General features: G+C 44.8%; 1 protein-coding gene across 3 annotated transcripts in view; it reads left to right on the plus strand.

Moving 5' to 3' along the window:
* unc5cb (unc-5 netrin receptor Cb) overlaps positions 1–22,487 on the plus strand; it is a 170,680-nt gene that overhangs the window by 88,022 nt on the left and 60,171 nt on the right. For all 3 annotated transcript variants that reach the window (XM_014130023.2, XM_014130002.2, XM_014130008.2), the window contains exons 2-3: positions 4,059–4,295; positions 14,852–14,995. In XM_014130023.2, coding sequence (XP_013985498.1) covers positions 4,059–4,295; positions 14,852–14,995 — 381 coding nt within the window. The remainder of the gene's footprint in view (positions 1–4,058; positions 4,296–14,851; positions 14,996–22,487) is intronic.

A 22,487-nucleotide genomic window follows, 5' to 3' on the forward strand; every position in this document is an offset into this window, starting at 1 on the left:
AATTTCAACCACAGATTCAATCACAAAGACCAGGGAGGTTTTCCTATGCCTCCATAGAAGGAAACCTATTGGAAGATGGATAAAAAAAATAATAATTAAATTACACGTTGAATATCCCTTTGAGCATGGTTATTAATTACACCTTGGATCTTGTATATATACACCCAGTCACTACAAAGATACCGGCTTGGAAATGGCTGTCTAGCAATGATCAACAACCAACTTGACAGAGCTGGAAGAATTTTAAAAAATATATTATGTGAAAATATTGTTCAATCCAGGTGTGCAAATCTCTTAGAGACTTACCCAGAAAGACTCACAGCTGTAATCGCTGACAAAGGGGATTCTAACATGTATTGACTCAGGGGTGTGAATACTTATGCTAATGAGATATTTATGTATTCCACTTTCAATAAATTTGCAAAAATGTATAAAAATATATTTTCACTTTGTCATTATGAGATATTGTGTGTAGATGGGTGAGAATTCTATATTTTTTTTTATCCATTTTGAATTCAGGCTGGAACACAACAAAATGTGGAATAAGTGAAGGGGTATGAATACTTTCTGAAGACACTGTACATCATCTGAGCACGTTCTTCGCTCTGAATAGGAATTAATGTTTAAGAATATATGTTCGTAATGCCCAGCCTATGTACTGTGTAATAGGCAGGTAAATTGTGAATTACTGTAACACAATCCAACGCATTCATTGCCCTCCAAAACACACGTAATATTTCGTTTTATTCCTTACAGTGTACTCTACGTTGTGGGGGATGTGCAAGTTTAAAGTTAATATTCAAGTAATATTCATTTGGGGTCTTGAAATATTCAGTAATACGACGCACAATACAAATGAGAAAAACTCTCCAATTATGGAACAAAATAGCATTTGAATAAAAGTGCTGCTAGGAGATAGTTTATAAAAAATTAAACAGTTTAAAATATGGAAGCAATTTAAAATATCAGATTAAAATCTTTGGAAAAGCTTGGGGAAATCTATATTGCATATAAAACAGTTCAGACATATAGCTTATTAAATAAATGATTACAGGAAAGTCATAATTCTAAACAAAACAACCGTTTCCAAGCATAATTCCTTTGAACCCAATGAGTATGCCAATAAGTTCTACAGTCATTTAGAAATATGCAACACCATTAGAGACAGCCAAAATGGTGGTTACAGGCGATTAGCTAGCTGTTGTTTGGAGTTGAAAGTCTAGCTACAGTTGCTTTCCTTTTCCTGTCAAGGTTGAATTCTTCTCTCTGTCTGAGAGTTGTGTTTCCTGTCTCGCACGTCCAGCGCGACTGTTTTCTGGTGGGAGCCTCAGTGTCAGCTGTAGCGCTCTAGCCTGAAGGCGTAACAGGGTGCAGTCTGGCTCTCAGATCACCGTGGTGATAGCAGTCCATCCCACTGGGCCTCCGTCACCATCAAAGCACCAAGGTCAGGCGACAGCGTCTACGGGATCGCTACCCCAGAATGAGGCCCCGTAGACGGGGAGGGGGGCTGACCCCCTCACTCCCCAACTCCCACCGAGCACAATGCTAGGCTAGCACTATATAGCGAAAACAAATTTAGCCCACTGTAATGATATAGCCATGCTGCGACGTTATAGACTTGAGACTTGAGTGTGAGGACAACTTACTTACACTGTACGCTGTTGGTGCGTTGGAGCAGCGAGGGAGAAGAAGAGAGAGGGAGAGATAGAAAAAGGAATAGAGATGGGGAAGGAGAGAGCGGGAGAGATAGAAAAAGGAATAGAGAGTGAGAAGGAGAGAGCGGGAGAGATAGAAAAGGGAATAGAGAGGGGGAAGGAGAGGGCGGGAGAGATAGAAAAAGGAATAGAGACAGGGAAGGAGAGGGCGGGAGAGATAGAAAAAGGAATAGAGAGTGAGAAGGAGAGAGCGGGAGAGATAGAAAAGGGAATAGAGAGGGGGAAGGAGAGGGCGGGAGAGATAGAAAAAGGAATAGAGACAGGGAAGGAGAGGGCGGGAGAGATAGAAAAGTGAATAGAGAGGGGGAAGGAGAGAGCGGGAGAGATAGAAAAGGGAATAGAGAGGGGGAAGGAGAGAGCGGGAGAGATAGAAAAGGGAATAGAGAGGGGGAAGGAGAGAGCGGGAGAGATAGAAAAGGGAATAGAGAGGGGGAAGGAGAGAGCGGGAGAGATAGAAAAGGGAATAGAGAGGGGGAAGGAGAGGGCCCAGCAGATTGGGTAAGAGTCAGGGTCTTTCATTTTGTCATGTGGTTTCTTTTTGCACTGGAGGGCTGGTTTCATTCCCTTATATTCATTATTTCTTGCGCTCTGGAAGTTTTTGAATTCGAGAGTTTTGTGTGTGTGTGTGTGCAACAACATTGAATTCTTTGATGCTAGTTTCTGATCTCCCAACCCCACAGTCAGACACAGTGGGAAGAGAGAGGGAGCGAGGGAACAAAAGAGATGGAGAGATAGTGGGAATGAAGTGTGAAAGGAGGCTAACACAGTCTTTAATGAGTTTCCTGGCTTTTCTTCCACTGTTTCTGTGTCAGGGTCCTTGGGCCTGGGTATAGAGTGGGCCATGGCCCTAATGGAAAATAGTGACTGCCCTTGGGGAGGAAAGTGTGTGTAGTTATAAGCCATTAAAATAAATATGGAAATGAATTAATCCATCACTCAACACAGCTCGTCTCTCCCGCCTGTCGTGCTGAGTGCTGACTACTCAATCCATCCACACACACCTGTGAGGAAAAGAGGTCACAGCTAGGGGTTAGAGGTCACTCAGGGTTTACTGCTACTCCTCAATTAGCACCAGATCAAGAGCTGAGGAGAGCGAGGAGTGATTTAGCGCCTACGGTGATGAAAAGCAGACACACTGCTCTGGACGCGCACACAAACACTAACCTGGTCGCATGGATGATTGAGGGCTCCTCCAGCCTTTATTTTCTGAGCGATCAGCTCCAATCTGTGGCTGAGAGAGAGCGGAGATAACATTTCGACATTAGCTAGAAGAGACAGATAGATATCCACACAGGCACTATTTACTACTCAGACTGCAGCAGCGTCTGTCAGGGGGACCTGGCAGCTTCTGTCAGACAACAAGGCTCCAGCATGTCCGCACACCAGAGAGAGAGAGAGAAGAGAGATTAAGGGACAGCGAAGAATTACTGATGACGCTGATAAACCTTTATGCCATCCCTCTCTCTCTCTCTCTCTCTGTCTCCGTATCTCTCTCTCTGTTTCACCATCTCTCTCTCTCTATCTCTCTCCGTATCTCTCTCTCTCGCTCTGTCTCTCTCTCTCTATATAATTGATGTCGACCGGTTCAATGGTAAGAATAGAACAGTTTTGGAGGTAATAAATGGAGTGGAGAATTGGCTTCATCTCTCTCTCTTTAAAGAGTCGGTAACTTAGCCGGAGTTTGTGTGTGTGTGTGTGCGTGTGTGTTCATGTGCGTGTGTGTGCTCTCCTGTGTGTGTGTGCGCGTGTGCGCTCCCCTGCATGTGTCATTTAAGACAGTATGGGATGAAAGACAGGTGTAATAACAGGGAAGCGTATATCTGTCTGCAGCTGAACTATCCCAGGAATGGACTAAACGGGGCCAAAAGCCTGGGGTCGTCGTAAGATCGGCTGTGTGTGTGAGAGAACGTTTAGCCTGGCCTCCTCCTCCCTCTCAACCCATGGACTCTGGTTCTCATTTTCTCTCCTCTCCTCTGCTCTCCCTTCCCATTCCCTGGCAGTAGAGTCAGCATTAGCTGCATGTGGTTAGGCCAGCCAGGCCGGTCCTTAAATCCTGTCTGCCTGGGAGGAATCCCAGAAACTTCCTGGGCTTTAAAATGCACTTGTGTAAACATTCCATACTATCAAATGATAGGGATGACACAGTGTGCAGAGTGGTATACAATAATCCCATGCAAAGATGATGGTAATAACACACTGTTGCCTTGTTTTATGTCCACCTCCCTCCCTCCCTCCCTCCCTCCCTCCCTCCCTCCCTCCCTCCCTCCCTCCCTCCCTCCCTCCCTCCCTCCCTCCCTCTTATACTCACTTCTCTCTCCCTCCCTCCTCTATCTTTCTCTGCAGTGAGAGATGATGATGACTTCATGGGATTGGGTGATCTACCAGAGACCTTCCCCTCGGACCCCCCGGAACCCCTTCCAGTGTTCCTGATGGAGCCAGAGGAGGCGTACATTGTCAAGAACAAACCTGTCAATCTCTACTGCAAGGCCACGCCCGCCACACAGATCTACTTCAAGTGTAACAGCGAGTGGGTCCACCAGAAAGAACACACAGTGGAGGAGAGGGTGGACGAGAACTCTGGTCAGTGAAACTACCAGTTTGAATGTGTGTCTCGTGTGCTTATCTGGGTTAGAATATGTGTGTGTGTCCTGTGGACAACATTTTCCCAACCCAGGGGTGGGAGTGGAAGGTTAAGCGGGTAGTAATCAACTGGGACCAAACCTTTATCCATGAACAAAATATCAACATGGTTGAGGTCGAACAGACGACACACACACACACACACACACACACACACACACACACACACACACACACACACACACACACACACACACACACACACACACACACACACACACACACACACACACACACACACACACACACACACACACACACTCAAATTCTCACCCTACGGGTACTCAGTTCTTTCAGAAAATCAAGTAAATGAATTATTCATTATAATCCCTCCTAGAAAACACACATACACCCTCACTGACACAGACACAACCACGCATAATGAGGACAGGATTTTTGTAGCATAGAGAGACAGTCTTGTTAAACTCAAAGAGATGCTATTGTATAACAGAAGCCCATAAGGCCACAGTAGCCCTGTGACATACATACACACTGCTGCATAGGCTGAGGCTCTGTCTGAGAGAGTCCAAACTGGATCATTAAGACTGACACATAACAGAGACGGAGACGGACACTAGTCTCTCTCTCTCTCTCTCCCTTCTCTCTTTCTTCTCCCTCTCTCTCTCACTCACTCTCTCTCTCTCTCTTTTCTCTCTTTCTTCTCACTCACTCGCTCTCTCTCCCTTTCTTCTCTCGCTCTCTTCTCTTTTTCTTCTCCCTCTCTCTCTCTCACTCACTCTCTCTCTCTTTTCTCTCTTTCTTCTCTCTCTCTCTCTCTCTCTGTCCTTATCTCCACTCTTTCCCTTTTCTTCTCTCTTGACTGTTTCTCTGTACATCGGTCAGTATCATTATCAGAGTCACAGAGACAGTGAGAATCAGGTTTGATGCTAAACCCTTATGTCTGACGCAACTCCTCCACACCCTCACCCCCACCCTCACCCCCACCCTCACCCTCACCCCCGCCCCGTCTCTCAAGAACCATGTGGTAGCAGCAGCTGGATACATGGTTCATACACACACCCTGGACAGGATATGTCGAAGACATCAGACCAAGTGTGTGTGTGAGCACAGAAACCATGCAGGCTGTCTGTTGGAGTCTGCTGCTTCGGACTCCACAGCCATTACACACAGCAGCCGTCGGCTGATTGGCTGTATTAAGCCAATCAGGGAAATGGACTTCGTTCTGCAGCCAACAGGTAGCAATCACACAGCATTTACCCTCTTTAATCGCAGGGCTTAGAGACACACACATCCCTGCACTCACTGGAACACACCTACACATAATCACATCCCTGCACCTGCACTCACAGGCACTCTGAGTTCCCCCTCTGTCATGTGCATACACATACATACTGTCTTAAAATCAACTGAAACCAGGGTTGAACATACCTATTCCACATCACACACCACACACACGTAGAGCTACCAGCGCAGAACAACAAATAGAGAACTTTTCATTTTGACATGAAAAAACACCCCCTCGTCCACAACGTGGGAGGTGGGAACAGACAAAGTACAGGATTGCCAGACAGGGTGAAGTATGGTGGGTGACGCCACTGCGCTGCTCATCCGGGCCGCCGTGGTTACCGCCAAGGCCTGTCTGAACCCTCCTGGAAACGTGCTGGAAAAACGGGGTTCTGGTACGGCGCTTCAAGCCTCCCAATCGTCTCGGTTCCTGCTTTGCCGTTGGACCCGGGCTCTGTCCCTGGCTAAGCCCTGTGCTGTAACTGGGGTGTAACAGACACCGAACGTAAATATCTTTATGCACTGAACTGAAACTGTGCCACAACACCACACGTCCAAAGTCCTTGGGAAATTGGAAGGGCGAGTGGAGCGGGCTAGTGTTAGCTCCTTGTCACAACCCAGCACCAAGGCGGCAGCTATTACAAGGTTATCATGCACTCGGATTAGGCAGCAGCTGTAGCTGCCACTGAGCAGCCCGCAAGGAGCCACTCTGCTCACCCCGAATGTGGAGGAGGCTAGAAAAGGTGCCCTAAACAGTCTGCCTAGCGACACCCTGTCCGGCGCACCGCGACCAGAGGGACCCCCTAAAGTTGCGGTCATCCCTACCCTGCGATACGGTGCGAACATCCTGGACCACATACTGTGTTACCACAAACCCTGTCCACAGGATGACCATCCCTGACCCACTGAGAATGGATCTGCAGGTCACGGATCGGCCTGTTCAGCCATCTCCGGACCCACACCACAACCCAGACCCCGTGATACCTGGAGGGAAATCACACTCAACTGCAAGGGATCTCAAAGGAAGGAAGTGTGTGTGTGTGTGTGTGTGTGTGTGTGTGTGTGTGTGTGTGTGTGTGTGTGTGTGTGTGTGTGTGTGTGTGTGTGTGTGTGTGTGTGTTATGTGTGTCGGTGTGTGTGTGTGGAGTGTTTAGCCCTCCTTCATGTAGAGGTTGAATGGTGAATCCCAGAGTGGAGAGGCTGTTTCTAACTGAAGTCTGCTGCTTCGGGCTCCACAGCCATTACACACAGCAGCCGTCGGCTGATTGGCTGTACTCAGCTGCCGATGGGGGAAATTGACTTCTTTCTGTAGCCAACAGGTAGCAATCACACAGCATTTACCCTCTTTAATCCCAGGGCTTAGAGACACACACATCCCTGCACTCACTGGAACACACCTACACATAATCACATCCCTGCACCTGCACTCACAGGCACTCTGAGTTCCCTCTCTGTCATGTGCATACACATACATACTGTCTTAAAATAAACTGAAACCAGGGTTGAACATACCTATTCCACACATCACACACATAGAGCTACTATATATACCAGTGTAGATATGAAAAAAATGAAACTGTCATCTTGACACGAAGCTGTATGATTTTGAGCTGTTGTGAAGGAAAGTTTTGCATTGACAAGGAAGAGGTTGCCATCATGGCACAAAGCTTGTCTGGTAAAAGCATCTACAAGGGAACCAACCCACACACATGCAACCACACACATACAACCACACACATACAACCACACACATACAACCACACACATACAACCACACACATAACACCACACACATAACACCACACACATAACACCACACACATACAACCAGACACATACAACCAGACACATACAACCACACACATACAACCACACACATACAACCACACACATACGTAGGTAGCTTAGTGGTTAGGGCATTGGGCCAGTAACTGAAAGGTTGCTAGATCGAATCCCCGTGCTGACAAGGTAAAAATCTGTCGTTCTGCCCATGAACAAGGCAGTTAACCCACTGTTCCTAGGCTGTCATTGTAAATAAGAATTTGTTCTTAACTGACACACTCATACAACCATACACTGCAGTCCCTGCACCAAAGCTCACAGGTGCTCTCGCTCTGCAACATGACAGTAGATTAGAGGAGAGAGAGAAGGGGATTGAGAGGGGGTGTTGGAGAGAGGGACTGCTAGAGAAAAAGATGGAGAGAGGGACTGAGTTGGAGAGAGCGATGAGACAGAGAGAGTTCTGGAAAGTGGGAGAGAGAGCGAAGGCGAGACAAGTGAAGGAGAGAGAGAAGGACAAACAGGGTGTGTTGTTATTGTCAGTCAGACAGCAGGCTCCAGCCAAAGCATTTCTATCTCTATCTCAGTGTAGAAATAGAGGCGGCTGGGCTGCTGCCTCTCCTTCCTACCCAGACTGAGGAACAGCATCATTAGTGCTGTGCTCCACCATGGCCCTGCTGTAGAAGCCGTGCAGCGCTGCCTCACTAGAGGAACACCCACGCTAAAACTGCACCATTCATCTCACCTCTCAAACGCTGGTAGGGAGTAAACTATACTGTTGTTTTTGTGTCCTTACCAAATCTTGATTTACATCATGCTCGGATTTGAGTTTGATTGATAGATTTAGTTCACGGTATAACATTTTAAATAGGGTTTTTCTGCGACCCGAAGACGAGGATGAAATCTATTTGAATTTCATCCAATAAAAACTATAGCTGCCTACAGATGTACTATCTTTTTTGTAACAGTATTTGTATTGGAATTTTACAATTTTCACCCATATTAAGAGATACAACAACAAAGACAAAGCAAAAAAAACAGCACTCACTTACACATACCTGCATATATATATATATACATACACACACATACACATGTGTATATATATATATATATATACATATATACATACACACACATACATACACACAAACATACATATATACATACACACATACATACATACATACACACACATATACATGTGTATATATATATATATATATATATATATATATATATATATATATATATATATATATACACACACACACACACACACATACATTCATTCATTCATTCATTCATTCATTCATATATACACACACACACACACATTCATTCATTCATTCATTCATTCATTCATTCATATACACACACACACACACACACACACACACACACACACACACACACACACACACACACACACACACACACACACACACACACACACACAAACATATTCTTTATTTATTTTTTATTTCACCTTTATTTAACCAGGTAGGCTAGTTGAGAACAAGTTCTCATTTGCAACTGCGACCTGGTCAAGATAAAGCATAGCAATTCGACACAAACAACACAGAGTTACACATGGAATAAACAAAACATACAGTCAATAATACAGTAGAACAAAAGAAAACAAAAAGTCTATATACAGTGAGTGCAAATGAGGTAAGTTAAGGCAATAAATAGGCCATGGTGGCGAAGTAATTACAATATAGCAATTAAACACTGGAATGGTAGATGTGCAGAAGATGAATGTGCAAGTAGAGATACTGGGGTGCAGAGGAGCAAGATAAATAAATAAATACAGTATGGGGATGAGGTAGGTAGATAGATGGGCTGTTTACAGATGGGCTATGTACAGGTGCAGTGATCTGTGAGCTGCTCTGACAGCTGGTGCTTAAAGCTAATGAGGGAGATATGAGTCTCCAGCTTCAGAGGTTTTTGCAGTTCGTTCCATATACACACATACATACATACACACATACATATACACATACATACATACATATATACATACATATACATACATACACACACACACACACATATATACACATACATACATACACATACACACATACATACACCCATACACATACATACATATCTACACCATCTTCCTCTCCCCGCTCGGCACTTCTCTCACCCCATCCTCATCATTGCGTCTCTCAATACATACATTTTAAACAAACATACAAACAGAGATTAAACAAAAAAGCTCAGTTTAAACCAGGAAGTTAGGTTCCACACATGGAACGTACAGTGTAGATGTACTATCTTAATGCTGCAGCAACAGGAAATGCTAATTATTATGTGCATTATAATTAATAGATATGTTTGTAAGGGTTGATACATTTTCTGTTATCAAGTCTGAAATGTTTAATTGGAAATTCCAACCTTTAGAAGCTTTTTTAAACCTTGAATACACTACAAGTTGAGAGCTGGGCCCGTGCTGATCTCCAGCTCTAGTCTCCAATGAGCTGTAGGCATTGATCTGAACAAATGAGCCCAGAGTTAATTATATGTATGAGCTGTGTAAGACACACTGGAGACCCACAGCTCACCATCCATCCTGTAAGAGTTATGTCTGGTAGCATCAAACAGGAGTGGTGCTCTTCATTTGGGGCCCCCCACCCCTCCCAGGGCCTGCTGCTCCAGCAGCCTGCATGCCAGTGAGTGATCAATAAAAGGAGCTAGCGTTAATGATGGCATTAATAATGAATCATCTCCATCGGTCCATCCAGAGTCCCATGCCAGCTATCGTTTAATGGGACAGATTGGAGAATCATTTTGTGTCCTACTAATGGACAGTCAGAGGGTGTGAGAGGGTGTGTGGGAGACAGGGTAGCGACATCTCAGGCCACTGATCACTGTAGAGATATCAGTTGGAGTGGCTTGTTTGCGTGCGTTATGTTCCCAGAAGTATATTTCAGCCCTGTGTGTAGTCAGTACTGTAATGATACCGTATCACATTTTACAATACATAGTAAATGTGGTTAGTAGTTCTAGCTAAGTAAATGTATGATGTCAGGGTATGAGGTCACTATCTGATCTCCTAGCTTAACTGTTAATCTCGCCCCCCGATCTCAGTCCCGTCTGATGTCACTAGGAAGATGAGACATAAAGCTTGCTTTAGTAGTGGTCCCAATGATTCACAAAGGAGGCAGATAAGCAGCTTCCTGTTTGAATATCACCTGTCGTTTGAAGTCCCTGCATTTCACAGACCAAAATCAATAGCTGGCATCGTATATATCATGATGAGTGTAAATGATCCTCTTTCTCATCAAATCAAAGTGTATTGGTCGCGTACACAGTTTAGCAGATATTATAGCGGGCGCAGTGAAATGCTTATGTTACTAGCTCCTAGCAGTGTAGTAAAATGTCAAAAGTACACAAATAACAAAAAAAATGAAGAAATCTTGAAATGTCGGAACGAATCCAATTAACAATCTAAATAGCAGTGTAACAGTAATCGAAATGCGATCCATATGTATATACAACGGATGAATTTACACCAGATGTACTAAGAATGATATGTACAGCAGTAGATATATTAGAGTGAGCTATGTTGAGAATCCAGTATATGAATAAATATGCATTGTGCATAAACAGTGTAACTAAAATGCATTGTACAGTAGTAGAAATATTAGAATGAGCTATGTTGAGAATACAGTATTTAAATATACAGTATTTAAATACATAGAATTGCAGGAATGTAGCTTCCAGACCAGAGTCCAGGATGTAAATGTATGTGAATGGTGTATGTATAGACAGTATACAGTATATGGACAGTATATGAATAGAAAAGGTGTGTACAGCAGTAGTTATATAGGATGAGCCTTGACTAGAATACAGTATATACAGATGAAGTGGGTAAAACAGGATGTATACATTAATTAAGCGACCGGTGTTCAATGTCTATGTACATAGGGCAGCAGTCTCTAAGGTTCAGGGTTGAGTACCGGGTGGTAGCAGGCTATCATATTGACTGGACATGGTGATTGCTGTAAAGACGAGTCCAGTCTGTCGGTCTGTTCTGACTCAGCGCTGGTATTCCTGATTGTCTTGACTGGACATGGCGAATTGACGTAGATATGGGTGTCATCTGTACTGGGTCTTTACTTACTCAGTCTAAATATCAACATATGGATGCCGCCTGTGCTGTGTAGAGACTAAAGCCTTCCTCAGAGGCAGGCAGTACTGGGTTCTTACATACTACTTATTCTGCCACACTTTCCGCTCATGGAGAATACGCGCCCTTTTTATAGTTACCCCTATTGATTTCCACTCTGCTACTCTGTGTGATATTCTCCCAACTTCATGACCCTTGACCCATCTCTCTACATCTATGTACAGTGGCTCTCTCTCTCTCATGCCCACACACACAGAAACTCACAGACGCGGGCACCCACTGGCACATGCACACACATTCAAATGCACACGTAAAGGCTCATACACGCTCCTGTACACCTGTACACACACGCAGGCACACACACACACACACACACACACACACACACACACACACACACACACACACACACACACACACACACCTAAAGAGAGGTTCAAGGACTCACAAACGCGTGTACACACACACCGTGGTTGCTGTCAGAATGGCGGTAGCTTTGCCCTTCTCTCTGCCTGCCTGTCGGCCCACAGTGTAAATGTTGTATGAGTGCTAAGCTGTTGTCTACGACGTCAGTGTGCTGGGTGTCTGTGTGCCTGTACAAAGAGACTGTGTAAAGCTCCTGAACCTGAAGGAATCAGCCATGTGTTTTCCTCTTCTCTCTCCTCTCTCCTCCTCTTCATTTAGAGGCTACCCGTATGCTCCGGAGAAATAGAATTGAGAAAACAGAGAGGTGCACAGCTCAGGATGATTCTTACAGTAATGGATGGGAGTGTATGGGGAAATAGGGCACCGTAAAACTTCAATTAATAGCCCAGCCTTTATTTGCTTAAATCATTGAACACAGCAGTTGCTTATTAGAGACAGGCTTCTATTTGAGCCAGGCGTCTATTTCCTTAATGCACATAGCTTTTGCTCATTTGCATAGTTCATTGTTTAATTCCAGCATTCACTTCCAGCATTTTTAATCAATTTCTTAATTTCCTGCACTAATGTGTTATCATTCACGCACGGTGTCACGTTTCTTTTGTCTTAGTATACCTCTATTTCGAGAAGAAAAACAAAACATTTTCCTTGACAATAATTATTCTCCTGTCTGTACTCCCAAAGTTGTTGACTGTTTTTGTGCTTGCCAGTTAGCTAGCAGTTCTCAGCTGTTAGCAGCCAATGGCTAGCAGTTCTCAGCTGTTAGCAGCCAATGGCTAGCAGTTCTCAGCTGTTAGCAGCCAATGGCTAGCAGTTCTCAGCTGTTAGCAGCCAATGGCTAGCAGTTCTCAGCTGTTAGCAGCCAATGGCTAGCAGTTTCTTACTGGCGATAAAAACGGATGATTGCCATAATGTTTTGAGTTATTACTGAATTATTTAATGTAACAAATCAAACATTAAACCTTTGTAAACAATTAATGGTCATTCATGGTAACCTCGTGAACAAGTAATTTACTCTCGCATTTATTTTAAACGTGTTAAAAGGGACAGGTGGCTATTTGAACCTCTGCGTTACATGAAGGTTTTACGCCGGTTATCATATGGGATAAAACCCACCAAACATCTACCTATCAAATGACCTTACCTTACACTCCTCTAGTCTCTAACCGAATTCAGTGGAGAGTGGTGGGGTTGGCTGTTAACCTCAGCTCAACTTGTTTGTTAGGAGAAGAGAGTTTGACAGGGAGGTGTAGAGGGCACATGAGGTGAGGCCAGAGGGGAGATGGGAGGAGAGGAGGCAGAGGGACAGTTTGCATGGTGGATTATAAAGTGACTCTCTGGCTCAGTCTGCCCTCTCTGCCCCCACCTTATCACAACAAAGCTCTACTCTCTCTCTCTCTCTCTCTCTCTCTCTCTCTCTCTCTCTCTCTCTCTCTCGCTCTCTCGCTCTCTCGCTCTCTCTCAATTATAAGGGTTTTATTGGCATGGAAAACATATGTTAACATTGCCAAAGCAAGTGAAGTAGATAATAAACAAAAGTTAAATAAACAATAAAAATGAACAGTAAACATTACACCCACACAAGTTCCAAAAGAATAAAGACATTTCCAATGTCATATGATGTGCAAATAGTTAAAGTACAGAAGGGAAAATAAATTAACAGAAATATGGGTTGTATTTATGCTGGTGTTTGTTCTTCACTGGTTGCCCTTTCCTTGTGGCAACAGGTCACACATATTGCTGCTGTGATATGGCACTGTGGTATTTCACCCAGTAGATATGGGAGTTTATCAAAATGACGTTTGTTTTTGAATTCTTTGTGGGTCTTTATGGTTATTTATGGTACATGGCTATTACCATAGGACTCCTCTCTATCTGTCTATATATAGATTGCTGTGTGTATTGGATGTTTGTGCTGCTAAGTTTCTCCTGTCAGAGAACTGTCAGATCCTCCACCTCCATACTGTCTAATCCTCTCAGTAATACATTAGAAGATAAAAGGATGAGGGGCTGAGAAACCAAAGAATCATCCATGAATACTCAGTGCCAAGCAGCCTGGCACTTCCAGCTACACACACACACACACACACACACACACACACACACACACACACACACACACACACACACACACACACACACACACACACACACACACACACACACACACACAGCATTATCCCAGTAATCTGAGCTGAAGGGGCAGCTGTGCTGTGGGTAGAGGGGTTTGTTTCAGGGCTGATTTGTTTGTTTGGGCCCTGGCACCCAGATGAGCAGTAATCAGAGGAGTTAGCAAACAGGATTGTGTTAGCCATGACGCTGATCAGACTGCTAGGCTTCCTCCCCCCACAGGCCCATGCACAGCCCCGGACCTCAACAACTCAATCCCACTGCACCTCACCACAATATGGGCCAGGATAACTCCCACAGCACAGAACGCACAGGGAGACCCATTGCCAAACAGCCGCCAGAAGCAGCCGTCTTGACACTGGACTGATTTTGAGATGCGATGCAATGGATCATTTAACTGTATTAATATTAAATGGAGGAGCGGTGTTGTGGTGTGTGGGCTTTTCAATTGGTACATCTGTATCTGTTTGGATCTGGTATTAGTGTCTTCCTCTTCTTTCCTCTCTTTTCCTTTCCCAGGTGTGAAAGGTTAGCATTGACATCCTCTTAATGAAGCTTTAGAGTGTGCTGCTGGCACACTCCCCTCTCCCTAAGGCCCACGCTCAGGGGGGACAACATTCATTTCACTTGATTAAGCTATAATTTCCCTCAAATGGCTTTGGCTCCGTGTTCTGAATGTCCCCTCTCTCTACCCAAGGCTAGTGTTGATTCTGCCTCTGCATACTGTAGATCCGGTGTACTGACTCTCTCTCCCTCTCCCCCTTTCACCCCTCCACAGGCTTGGTGGTGCGAGAAGCCAGTATTGAGATCACAAGGCAGCAAGTGGAGGAGTTGTTTGGGCCAGAGGACTTCTGGTGTCAGTGTGTAGCCTGGAGCTCTGCAGGGACCACCAAGAGCCGCAAGGCCCACGTCCGCATCGCCTGTAAGTACCCTTCAAACCTTCACCCATATCCCCAACTCTTTCCCCATACTGGGACCCATTCCTGTCCCCATCCCTTGTCCTGACAGTCAAATAAGCCACCAGTCACTGAGAGTTCAGATACATTCTCATGTATGTGTACAACAGAAACAGTTTGACAGGCAGTCAAGAAAGGGCTCTCATAACTAATGGCCCTTAAAACAACCCATAAACTCCAGTCACATTGTGTATAAATTGAGAGAAACAGAAACAGGGAGGGTTGTATACACAAAGTAGAAAGGATAAAATACATGTTTCTGCCAACGTTTCCGTTTATTTGTTGGTGGTCCTCAAATTCCCTTTTCTTATGTTAGTAATTTGACTGGCAAGTATACCAAATATAAACATGTTTTCCAGCAACAACACGCTTATTTCTTCACTCGTGCTTAAATCATTTTAATTTCACCCGGAGGACGTGGCAATCAAAACATGAAGGGAAGTGGAAACTCTAAGGGAGAGAAAACTGAGTAGTTGTATGTCTTTCGGTTGTTGAGTGATCACTTTACTTTGCACACATCTTTTTCCACTTTATCTCCTCTGAGCCACAGGTCTTCAATCTTAAGAACCATATGCATTTCTGACTTCAGCCTATGTTGTGTCCAGTCTTTCTTTTTCCTTAATAGAGTGACAGAGGTCTCTCGGACACCAACCTGGTCTCATAGACTAGATGTAACATAGTAAATGTAAACCCAAGACACTCAAATGAGTATGATATGTTACATTGGGTATGGTTACATAAGACAGCAGGTTACTTAAGGAAAAAAACGGAAGAAGGAAGGTCGGGGTGGATGAGTAGGTGTATAACGCGAATTTCTATCAACCCAAATGTTGCGTGTTCGATTCTCGTCACGGACACCTTTAGCATTTTAGCTAACTAGCAACTTTACAACTACTTAGCATGTTACTAACCTTTCCCCTAACCCTAACTTTAATCCTTTAACCTAAATCTTCACCCCTAACCGTAACCCCTAGCCTAGCCAACGTTAGCCACCTAGCTAACAGTAGCAACAACAAATTGAAATTTGCAACTTATGATACATATTGCAAATTCGTAACATACTGTACGAATTGCAATTCGTAAAATATCATGTGAATTGTAATTCATAACGAAATGGGCGATGGAGATACACAAATTAAAACATACTATACGAAATGTAACATATCATACTAAATGTAGGGAGCCAGATTTACATTTACTCTGTTACGATTACACCTGAATCCAGGTTGGGGACACTTAGTGCTGCGATGTCCATTGTGACGGGTGTCAGAGGACCCGCAACTAAAGCCATTCAGGGACCCTGTCAGGATAACACACAACTAGGTCTCTGAGAAAGAACTGAGCTTGTACCTCTGTTACTTCTCATCAGTTAATACTGCCTATACAGTCCTACTAAAGTCACAAGCCTGGGCCCATTGCACATAGCTTCACCAAGGCCAGTTCAGTTGCTCTCATCTTACCAGCTCTGTCTTCCACCTTACTTTAGCCGTAGGCTACCTGTGTTGGTATGCCAGGCCAGCCACTGACTGATGGAGTAGTCTCCTGTAGTCTCTCCACAGAGTTCCCCCGCTGCTCCACCTCTACCTCTACCTCCACCTCCACATCATTAGCTCTTCCACCTCTACTTCCACCTTCAGCTCCACCCAGGTGTGGACTTAGTGATTTGGAGGCCCCAGGCAGAGGCCAGTCTGAGTTTCTACTAAGCTAGCTTCGTCGACAACCAGGCTTCCCTAATACGGGTAAGCCTGGGGAAGTTCACAGCAGAGAAATAGGTAAATCAGTAACACCTCGCTACACGAAATAGGTAAATCAGTAACACCTCGCTACACGAAATAGGTAAATCAGTGACACCTCGCTACACGTCAAACCAATCAAATGCCTTTTTTGGGCGCAGCTCCAATAGTGCTCACTAGATTAGTGTTGTATGTGCAACAGTGCACCTACATATATTGAAAAACAGAAAAATACAAAAAATATTTTTATCATGGAATTACTTGTATACCTTTTACATGCAAATTCCCTATTCACTTCTATATATCTTTTGGGCCAGTACCGGGTTACTTTCAGACGAGTCCTGTAGAGAAAAATGGAGAACACCATTGTGTTCGTGAGAGTCTCATATTTCCATAGAGGGGTCATATTCATTTTGTAGGCCAAACCGTTTGGACACTACAGACGTTTTCGTGAGAAGAACCATTTTCGAGACGGTCTGACAAACACCACTGTACTGTAGCTCCACCATCTGCAGATGCAGTGGATTGAGCACATGCAAACAGATATCTCTAGCTTAAACAGACAGATTTTGCTGGGGATTTTTGGAATTCATTTATTTATTTTACCTCGAATGGAGCAATTTTTTTAATGCCCAGCTCATGAGGCCCCTTGATGATGTGAGGCCTGAGGCAATTGCCTCTTCTGCCTAATGGTAAGTCCGCCAATGCCTCCACCTCCACATAATCAGCCATGATCAGCAGCCTGCCAGGGCTAACCTTTCCCTCAAATCAGAATGGATCCCTCTTGCTCTGCTATCAGAATGGATCCCTCTTGCCCCACTATTAGATTGTCCTGAATGGATTACTGTAGCTCCTCTCTCTCCTGGGCTTCCTGACAGACCCAGGCCACCTCATAGATAGCCACAGTCCCTCTGGAGACTAATGGAAACTCTGGACTAGTCCCCCCTTGTCCCCCTCCCTCCCCTCCCACAAACAGATGGTTTAATCAGGGGCTAAGTAACACTCAGGGCTGATAAATTCAGGTGGTGGTGGGGGAGGGGGGGCGTACAGTGATCAATGTTAACACTGTGAGGCGGGTGGCGTCTTAAAGGCTGTGCACTGTGGACCTGGAGTATTCTTTTCCCCCCACTGTGATTTGTGGTACGTTCGTGACTGTTTGGGTGTGTGTTATTGTGATTTATTGCAGCTCATGTTTCCCTTCTGCTAAGATGACATGGACTCTCATTGGCCAGTGATTTACCTGACTCCACTTTCCTCTCCATGGTTACTCTATATACCTGTGACCTGACCTACTGGTCAGGGGATGCCTATAGTTCTATCTGGTGGTTTTTTTCCTATGCAACTTTACTGTGACATTCTTTACTTGTTGTGACCTCAGAATGACTTGCCACCATTCTTGAGGTATTTCGATACCGTCATTAAACACCATAGAGACGCTGAAATGGGTACACAAGCAAATTAAATGAATGACTTCTCAGAAAAACCAACAAAAAATGTCCATCAATTGACCTAGGTAATTAAACCCGTTATACTGAACCTAGAAGCTGAAATTGTATGTGTTTGTGGCGTTGTTATTTTTCACAAAACTAGTAAAGCTCACATTCATCTAATTAAGTTTCACCTTGGTAATTCTCTCCGGTCGCCAGTCCTCTAGTTTACATCTGCATCAGGGTTTATAGGTTTATTAAGTGAGGGAGAGAATGCGTCGAAATAACCCATAACTGTGAGACTTCTGTAATTTTGCATGACAAGAAGCCAAACACCATGCACTTAGCGTAATGGCTGTCAAATGTGGCGGTAGCTGGGGCCTGTAGGGAGGCCTGGGGAGGCAGAGGTATTTCTGTGGTGTAACAGGGAATGGTGCGACTCCCACAGGAATGTCTACTCAGCCTTATACCCTGCTGCTCACCCAGCTCCACATCGCCTGAGCCTGGGAGAGGAGGAGGAGGAGAACAGAGAGGAAGGAGACACGGTTCAAAAATATCACTCAGAAGCTACTCATTTCAATCTCTGTTCCTCCATTTCTCTCTCACACACACACACACACACATTCTCTCTCTCTCTCTCTCTCTCTCTCTCTCTCTCTCTCTCTCTGATAAAAAACAGCATACTGCCAAAATTCCCCAAAGCTACTGTACATCTGAATACGTTTTCCTCAATCTTATATGCACTATCCAATCTTTTAATTTCATACTTGATCTTTACGGAAATTGCTTTTGATGCAAACTTTCCATTTACACTTTACACTGAAATGCAGTATATGCTCCTAAAGACAGACATGAGGTTGAAATGGAACTTCAATTCTCCTAGTATTTGTATTTGGTCCCTGGTGCTGATACGGCCGTTACAGCAGGGTTTTGGTCCCTGGTGCTGATACGGCCGTTACAGCAGGGTTTTGGTCCCTGGTGCTGATACGGCCGTTACAGCAGGGTTTTGGTCCCTGGTGCTGATACGGCCGTTACAGCAGGGTTTTGGCTAAAGTCTGGTGGTAACATATTTTGTTATGAGAACATCTCAGAGTTAAGCTCTTCTCTTCCAGCAGGGGATATGGAGTCGTGAGATGATCAATAAAATGTTTCAATTCCAGTTGGACTTCTCTCTCTTTTGATAGTCCTCTAACTGAAAACAGCTGAAGTCCAGCTTTGGGAAGAGGCATTTGGACTCGATATCAAATGGGTGGACAGACTATGTACGGACTAGAGATAATTAACATGTATAACCTTAAATCCCAGAGCAGGCTGGCTACTGAGTCACTCAGAGAGTTATATTTATGTCAGGGAATTGAGACTTCTTCTGTAATAGTTCCAAATGTCTCCCGGACAGTCTTACAACATGGAGAATGACTGGAGAGTTGTTAAATGCTCAGCCACCTTAAAATAGTCCCCATTGTCTACATAGTTCTGTATTCAAACTCTGCCAATGTCTGTACTATAGTATTGGCATTTCAGAGGCTTTCTGAGTGAGTCTTCTCTTGGCATTCCTCTCTCCTTCAGTGTGAAGGTATGCCGGCCTGCCAGCCTGCTGCACAACATCACAACTCTTTAATAGCATTGGTTCGATAGCACTCAATGCTCTCCCTCTCTCTCTCTTGCTCTCTCTCTCTCTCTGCCCTCTCCCTCCTTCCTTCTCTCTGAGTGTCAGCAGCCGTTTCAGACATGCCAGTGGGGAGCAGTCGCATAGTGAGGATGTAGGCATCAAATCCACTCTTTTCCGCTTTGTGGTTTCTAGTTTGCTCAAATTACAATGGTGATGAGGAGACCATTTCTGAACCAGCTGGGAGGAACATTTTGTGGTACTTCCATAAAAGACGTTTCACTATCCATCTGTCCATGCTTACATTTATTTTATCTGCCTGTCAGCAGATCTCCTTTCTTTCAGAATCCAAAAAAACAAAATGCTAAAGCCATCTAAAACCATAAATCGTCAATTTACGTTCGCACAGGATGTCTGTAACAGCCTCTATGTTATGTCTTTCCAGAATCTGTCTCCAGAAGTTGGTGGAACCCTTAACTACCCCAACGGGTGGTTTCCATGGATACTGAGCGGTGCTTAGAGTAGTTCTGACCCAAAGAAATTAGTATAGCTCTCTCTCACGACATCACGACCACATCGACTATCCCTGACTCTCCGTCTATGACTTTCTGAAGGGTAATATTCTGTTGTAAATCTGTCAATTTTACAGTCCTTGTTATTTCCAGTACCCACTATGTCTGTCCACCACCAGCTCACTGATTGTCATGGTTCCTCCTGGCACCAGAGGGTGGCAGAGACAGCTCAACAGACACGGTCAGGCATCTGTTGGAGGCTCGTCGGGTTCGAGGGACCCTACCGTACCTGGTGGACTGGGAGGACTACGGTCCCGAGGAGCGGGCGTGGGTGCCTGCCCGGGACCTCCTGGATCTGGGTCTTGTTAGAGACTTCAAACAACTACGTGGTGGAGCCGCTCCTAGACGTCCTTGTTAAAAGAGATGTGTTTTCTGTGGTCCTTTGGAGAAGCTTGAATTGTTTACCGCGTGCATTCGTTACCTGAGTGAGTCTTTTTTCAAGTGTACTGTGATCCTGCGGCTACCGTTTCTCAGTAAAGTATTAGGTTGATCCTTAACCACTGATTCCTCATCTGGTGTCTTCTCTGTACCTCTGTCCAACCTCACCATGTCAAACTGATGGCATGCTCATCTGGCCCTACAGCAGAAATACCTGAATACCATTTAATTTACACTATTCACAAACTGACATAAAGAGAGTTTGATGTATAACTCCATTCACAATACATAAATATGCTTTTCTTCTCTCTTGGTTTTGCCCTTAGGGCGGCTGAGGGGTTGAAACTCCACAGGTAAGTTCATGGAAACCCTTGACTTCTAGAGACTCAGTGTACTTTTAGAGCATCTGGGATTTCCAGCTTGGCTTACCTTTCAGCTCTGGGCTTCCTTTGCTTTGTAAGCAGGGCTGGTCCATGCTTGGTTTAACAGTGATAGTCAGACTTGGCTTCATGTGAGCTCCTCCAGCCCATTCTCACGGATTACACACTGGCAGGGAGTTACGTGTGTGTGTGTGTGTGTGTGTGTGTGTGTGTGTGTGTGTGTGTGTGTGTGTGTGTGTGTTTTTGTGTGTGTGTGTGTGTGTGTGTGTGTGTGTGTGTGTGCTCTTTGACACTATGGGCTAAAACTTGGTGTAAAAACAAATGTCTCACCGAGCTGCCTGTACATTTAAATTCACACACAGTACTCAACAAAATGTTTACAGATTTAAAGAAAAAGAAACTCTACAACATTAACTGAATCATGTTTTTTTTGCTGCTATACAGGAACAATGTTATTCTAGACTATTCATTAAATGTGATTACTGGGTTTCATTAAATGGGCTCCTGTGTCAGAGAGTTAAAATGATACGCAGAACAGGGACATTGCAGGCTGTGGAAAGTGCTGTCACTGGAGTTTGGGTGTACGAGTGTGTACTTAATACTCCACTGAGTCTGTTCTCTAGCAATTGTAGTGCTACAGCTCCCTTCCCCCTGTCCTCCTCTTACACAATCTCCCTCAAGCCCAGTCTCTCTCTCCCCCTTTCTCTCTCTCCAAATCTCTCTCCCCTCAAGCCCTCTCTCTCTCTGCCCCTCTCTCTCTCTTACTCCCCCTCTCTCTCTCCCTCTCTCTCTCTCTCTTTCTCTCTCCTCTCTCTCTCCCCCTCTCCCCCTCTCTCTCTCCCGCTCTCTCTCTCCAAATCTCTCTCCCCCTAGCCCTCTCTCTCCCCTTCTCTCCCTCTCGCTGTCCCTCTCTCTCTCTCACTCTCTCTCTCTCTCTCTCTTTCTCTCCCTCTCACTCCCCCCTTTCTCTCCCCCTCTCCCCCTTTCTCTCGCTCCCCTCTATCTCGCTCCCTCTCGCTTTCTCTCTCCCTCCCTCCCTCTCTCTCCCCTTCTCTCCCTCTCGCTGTCCCTCTCTTTCTCTCACTCCCCCTCTCTCTCCCTTTCTCTCCCTCTCTCTCTCACTCCCCCCTTTCTCTCCCCCCTCTCTCTCGCTCCGCCTCTATCTCTCTCTCTCTCTCTCTCTCTCTCTCTCTCTCTCTCGCTTTCTCTCGCTTTCTCTCCCTTCTCGTCACCATATTATTTCTGCAGCTCCTCTGCCAGACCGTATCCCAGCAGGTGGTGATATATATCTAATGAGCTTTGGGTTCCAGTGTTGCATGACGCTCCCCCGGTCCCGGTCCTGCCCTATTCCATCAGGCTCAC

Source organism: Salmo salar, chromosome ssa01 (genome assembly GCF_905237065.1).
Source record: "Salmo salar chromosome ssa01, Ssal_v3.1, whole genome shotgun sequence".
NCBI lineage: Eukaryota > Metazoa > Chordata > Actinopteri > Salmoniformes > Salmonidae > Salmo > Salmo salar.